Source organism: Diaphorina citri, unplaced genomic scaffold, assembly GCF_000475195.1.
Source record: "Diaphorina citri unplaced genomic scaffold, Diaci psyllid genome assembly version 1.1 scaffold5965, whole genome shotgun sequence".
NCBI lineage: Eukaryota > Metazoa > Arthropoda > Insecta > Hemiptera > Psyllidae > Diaphorina > Diaphorina citri.
Window position 1 is genome coordinate 1 of NW_007383341.1, and position 4,720 is coordinate 4,720.

General features: G+C 37.4%; 3 protein-coding genes across 3 annotated transcripts in view; 2 read left to right on the forward strand and 1 right to left on the reverse strand.

Annotated features, from left to right (window-relative positions):
* Nucleotides 1–211: 211 nt before the first annotated feature.
* LOC103521795 (ATP synthase subunit e, mitochondrial-like) lies at nucleotides 212–1,044 on the reverse strand. The gene is made up of 2 exons (XM_008486901.3): nucleotides 873–1,044; nucleotides 212–421 (listed from the first exon to the last, which is right to left on the reverse strand). The coding sequence occupies exons 1-2, from the start codon at nucleotides 912–914 to the stop codon at nucleotides 227–229; spliced, it is 237 nt and encodes a 78-aa protein (XP_008485123.2). The 5' UTR covers nucleotides 915–1,044; the 3' UTR covers nucleotides 212–226.
* A 253-nt stretch (nucleotides 1,045–1,297) lies between these two features.
* LOC103521798 (GPI ethanolamine phosphate transferase 1-like) overlaps nucleotides 1,298–4,720 on the forward strand; it is a gene marked incomplete at its 3' end in the record, with an annotated part of 12,700 nt that continues 9,277 nt past the window's right edge. Inside the window, exon 1 of the mRNA XM_008486904.2 lies at nucleotides 1,298–1,450. The remainder of the gene's footprint in view (nucleotides 1,451–4,720) is intronic.
* LOC103521796 (GPI ethanolamine phosphate transferase 1-like) lies at nucleotides 1,432–3,906 on the forward strand. The gene is made up of 6 exons (XM_008486902.3): nucleotides 1,432–1,689; nucleotides 1,950–2,073; nucleotides 2,311–2,410; nucleotides 2,753–2,975; nucleotides 3,290–3,420; nucleotides 3,763–3,906. The coding sequence occupies exons 1-6, from the start codon at nucleotides 1,469–1,471 to the stop codon at nucleotides 3,879–3,881; spliced, it is 918 nt and encodes a 305-aa protein (XP_008485124.1). The 5' UTR covers nucleotides 1,432–1,468; the 3' UTR covers nucleotides 3,882–3,906.

A 4,720-nucleotide genomic window follows, 5' to 3' on the forward strand; every position in this document is an offset into this window, starting at 1 on the left:
AAACATTTGATTTGTTAGGATATTGGAGAACTACCCATATTCAGTTTATTTTTTCCCCACTGAAAAGTATTTTACAAAGATTTCATAAAAACTTGTAAATCTTGATGAATAATGAAGATAGCAACATGATTCTTCTTCAAACTGATTCTTGACACTATTCCACATCAGAAAAGCAGTTATACTCCATAAGGGCCCAAATAGATTGACCCTTCTTAAATAGAAGCCCTCAATCAGGTTCATTGACAGAGAAAGAAATTAACAAACCTTCATTAGCTCTCTTCTTTTCTTCCGCAAGCTTGGCATCCTTGATGGCTTTCTTCTGTGCTCTGATCACTCTCAGCTTTTCTTCTTTCTTTTCCAGACTAGATTGTCGGGACACTCCGTACAGGATTCCAGCACTAAGCATGGTCCATCGGGCAAACTGAAACAATGTGAGAAATAGAGAGATGATAAAATTTCCATCATTTGAGATCTTTTGATTATTGACCTACAATCTCATTTTACAGTCACATGTTACCCATGAGTATGCTGACATTCCCCATGCCTAAATATTTTCTTAAGCAACATTTGACTGAAAGAGATTGTAAACCCTGGGATTAAGTACCCCATACTCTAGGACTGACATTTGACATTATAGGTGTTTCAGAGCTCTATCCCTTGATTTTTGATGTTGTGCTTGAACCTCATAGGTACCATACTCCTCACACTTCATGCAGAAAAATATTGACTCAACTAAATCAGTGCAATGTTTAATCCTATGCAAGGAATAAGAACAGACCTCAGGGCATGCCTTGGTCATTTTACCATTGAAAAATGGTCGGCCTTATCATCCCTTCCTTGACTAGACACTTGCCCCTGGATCAATAACTTACCTTGATGAGAGGTGATACACTAACTGGAGGTGGGAGAGACATTTTGTATGCCGTTTAAGCTATTCAGGAAGCAGGAAACTTGATTTTCTCAAATTCAGGCCGGATAAATCCAAATTTTCTTGTTCCAAATCCAAAAGGTCACAGAAAAATCAGAATCGGGGAAAAAATCAAAATAAAATTTTAGACTGCCCATAAAGTTTATGACATAGACTGCCAGTCTTCAAACATGGCTAGGTTCTCACATGTAAAAAAAAACTGACTATGCGAAAGCGGGAAATTCAAAAAATGTAAACTTTTTGAAAAGTTTTCTTGCCTAACTGCTGTTGCAGTGGTGCTGTTTGCTGTTTGCACTTTGCCTGGAGTTTTTGCATTTTTGCTGGGTTGGGTGCTTTCTTTCATTTTTTTCTGCTATATACTGTGAGTGTTTTCTTTCTCTTTCCAGCAAAACTTAGGAACGGCAGGTGAACATCTTGTCTGTGATCCCTAGTTTGACAGTCCACAAAAATGAAACATTTCTTGCATCATTATAATCTCCTTGACTGGATAGATACTTGAATAGTTTAAAGGATTATGCCTAGATTCTTTATAGTCCTACCATGAATGTGTTCATTGTGTTATTTTTCATTCATGTGCTGTTCTTCCTGTCCATTTTTGAAATCTACTTCAAATCACCAATCATTGACAATATTCCTGTCTCTGTAAAAGCTCAGGGGATTCAGTTGGCCAAGAGAGTGGTTATATTTTTTGCAGATGGTGTCCGGTCGGAGAAATTCTATGAAGTTACGGATAGAAATTCCAGTCATTCTCCATACATTAGGTAAGTTTTATTCAGACCCTATACCAGAAAAAACTTGGAGGAAGAAAAAAGGAATCAATATTACCCAAAGGGAAAATATTACGGACTAGTCCTCATATTATTTTCTATGATTTTCGAACATTGTGAAATGCAAAATGCAGTATTTATAAAATTGCTTTTAGGCTTTTGGCCCTTAGGGTAGATATGCAAAATTATTTTTAGACTTTCAGCCCTAATGGTTGAATAAATAAATAAATATCCATTATTTTTTGTTATTCCAGGACATTGCTGGCAAACAATGAAGCATGTGGTGGGATCGCTCACACACAAGTTCCGACAGAGACCAGGCCAGGTGCTATTGCAATGCTGGCAGGGTTCTATGAAGATCCATCTGCTATCTTTAAGGTAATAATAAAAATAATGTTTTTATGTATTTTACCTGTTAGTGTTCACAATTTTCTTGTTTTTAGTTGTGTTCAAGCTGTATTTAAATAAGCTCTGTTATTATGATATGCAGATAATCAGGTAGGTATTGGGCCTTTTCTCTCACAAAATTAGAAATTCAGTTTTTCAAATAAGTATTTACTTTGTATACCCATTGCCTCTACATTTTACCTACCTAGTATGCTTTACAAATTTCAGGGTTGGCAAGACAATCCAGTAGAATTTGATCACATCTTCAATCAAAGTGAATTTTCTGTGGCGTTTGGTAGTCCAGATGTTCTCAAAATGTTCACACGAGGTAATTTGTTCCCATAATTCCCAACTTTTTGTATAGGTTTGATAGAGGGAACTGTAACAGTGTAGGTTTTATGATCCCGGAATTGAAGAGAGAAGGACAGGTCACAGGATATATTCTCCTATCTTGTCTTTCTACTTAGATGCTCCATAAATGCTCCAAGAACAAACCTTGTCTGTTCAAAATAAAGCAATAAATTTAGCCTTGGATGCAATCAAACCCATGACCTAAAGATTAGAAGGCAGGTGCAATACTTTTCAATCTAACTAGGCTGTTAGTAAATATTTTTACATAAGTAATAGGAATCAGTCTACTAAACCCTTCCTTGTTATGATGGATTCTCAGGTTTCAAACAAAATGTCAAGGAGAGAATGCATTTTGAATTTTATGATGAAAATGAGCAGCAATTTAACAATGAGGCTCAACTCAACTATTGGGTGGGAAACAAAACTATCCAATATCTTAGAGACAATAAGGATTCCGCCATTTTGAATCAAGACAAGGTCATCTTCCTGTTGCATTTCCTAGGACCTGACACAGCAGGGCACAACTTCAAACCACACTCAAAGTAAGGAAGGATCCTGTTCTAGAAAGTTAAAAAAAAATAATAATAATAATAAATCAGTAGGTCTTTTAAGACCTTTGATATGAGTCATAAATAGAATGTCCTCACTTAAGATATTTAAGTTGTGCCATAATGGGAGGGTCAGCCCACAACTTTATGGCAAAAAAGAAGATCACCTAAAATATTGGGAAATGTTTTGCCATTTTTGTTATTCTAAGCAATCCAAGCAGTTGTCGAGAAACCCACCCCTGGAAAAGACTTCATGAACTTCCTGTATAAATAAGCTCTATTATTATGTTCATGTTTCTTGTTTGCAGGGAATATGGGGACAATATTGAGGCTGTGGATGGTATCGTGAAAGCCATGGTACATACCCTCAGCTCTTATTATAATCATGACAACAAGACAGCTTTCATTTATTCTTCTGACCATGGCATGACTGATTGGGGTAAGAATTCTATGTCCTAATAGTCCTAATTGCAGATGATTTTGAATGTTCAATCATTGTGTTTTGTGTGTAGCTGTAGAACGAAAATATTTCACTTGTGTAAACTTGGTTAAGTTGATTCAATTGCCTAAAAGTTCTTATTACTTTCTATATACACGCTAAGGGCCAAGATTTTGTATACCTTGCTATACTTTTGTACCTTTGTTGATTTTTCCAACGTGAACGCGGTTTTGAGTACTTTCGATCATGCCAGTGCGTGAAGTGATGATGGAGTCTAACATATCGATATTAGATATCGAATATATTGTTATCGATACTTCAAACTACTCATCTATTTCTCAGGTTCACATGGAGATGGTTCGGATCACGAAACAGAAACCCCATTTGTAGCATGGGGTGCAGGAGTAGGGTGGCACCCCATATCCTCCCTCCTCCCCCTCCTCATTCTTACCCTCCTCTAGTGGACATTTGGACATAGCTCAGGTGGACATGGTATCTCTAGTGTCCCACTATACTCGGTATTCCTATCCCTTGTCCACTCTGGTGGTAAGTATTACAGACCTATTTCCCGTCCACTTCGTGGTAAGTACTTCCCATATACATTGACCGAACGAAGTAAGGGTCTATGTTTTAACTCGACCATTTTGCATTTGGTTTAGATGTGTTTGTTTTTCCGCTATAAACGCCTAATTGCCTGGTCCGATTTTGATGACACTTTGAAATTTGTGTTCCTTGAATCAATGACACGTCGATCCTTGAAATTTGGTGTCCGAGTTCCAATTTGGTATCATACTTTTTGTACACGGTAATAGACAAATTACCGCTTTATGACCCTGTAAACCTTGCTGTTCGTATCTACAAAAAATATCAAATCTGGGTAAACTCTATTGTTTTAAAAAAAAGGTTCAAAATCAACCGCGCTTCAATTTATTCGTTTAGAGGTGGTTGGACAGGTTTATAGGTATTCTTAAAAATGAAGTACAGCCTTTTGTGGGCAGAATATAGAGACTTGGATTCAAACTGGGGAGTCACCAGTGGTGGTAAGTGAAATGGAGATATACCTACCCTTGAGCTTGTGTCCACACATAGTCGACCGTCCGTCGATGAATCACTGAAATCGGTCTACACTGGCCTCATAACAAGATTTACTTCGTCGATCGACTGCCGTCCACTATGTGAGGACATAGCTTCCATACTGGCTAGAATGAGACTGAAAGTACCTAAGTTAACCCTCGGCAGTCCTAAATAAGATCTTGCATATTTGGATTGGAATAATACGGTGGCACCATCACATAAAGAA

Coding starts and splice junctions, on each gene's coding strand:
- LOC103521795 (XM_008486901.3), bottom strand. CDS start 914: ATGTCTCTCCCACCTCCAGTTAGTGTATCACCTCTCATCAAG. Junction 422..872: donor GTGTATCACCTCTCATCAAG/GTAAGTTATTGA, acceptor ACATTGTTTCAG/TTTGCCCGATGGACCATGCT.
- LOC103521796 (XM_008486902.3), top strand. CDS start 1,469: ATGAATGTGTTCATTGTGTTATTTTTCATTCATGTGCTGTTCTTCCTG. Junction 2,411..2,752: donor TCTCAAAATGTTCACACGAG/GTAATTTGTTCC, acceptor ATGGATTCTCAG/GTTTCAAACAAAATGTCAAG. Junction 3,421..3,762: donor CCATGGCATGACTGATTGGG/GTAAGAATTCTA, acceptor TCTATTTCTCAG/GTTCACATGGAGATGGTTCG.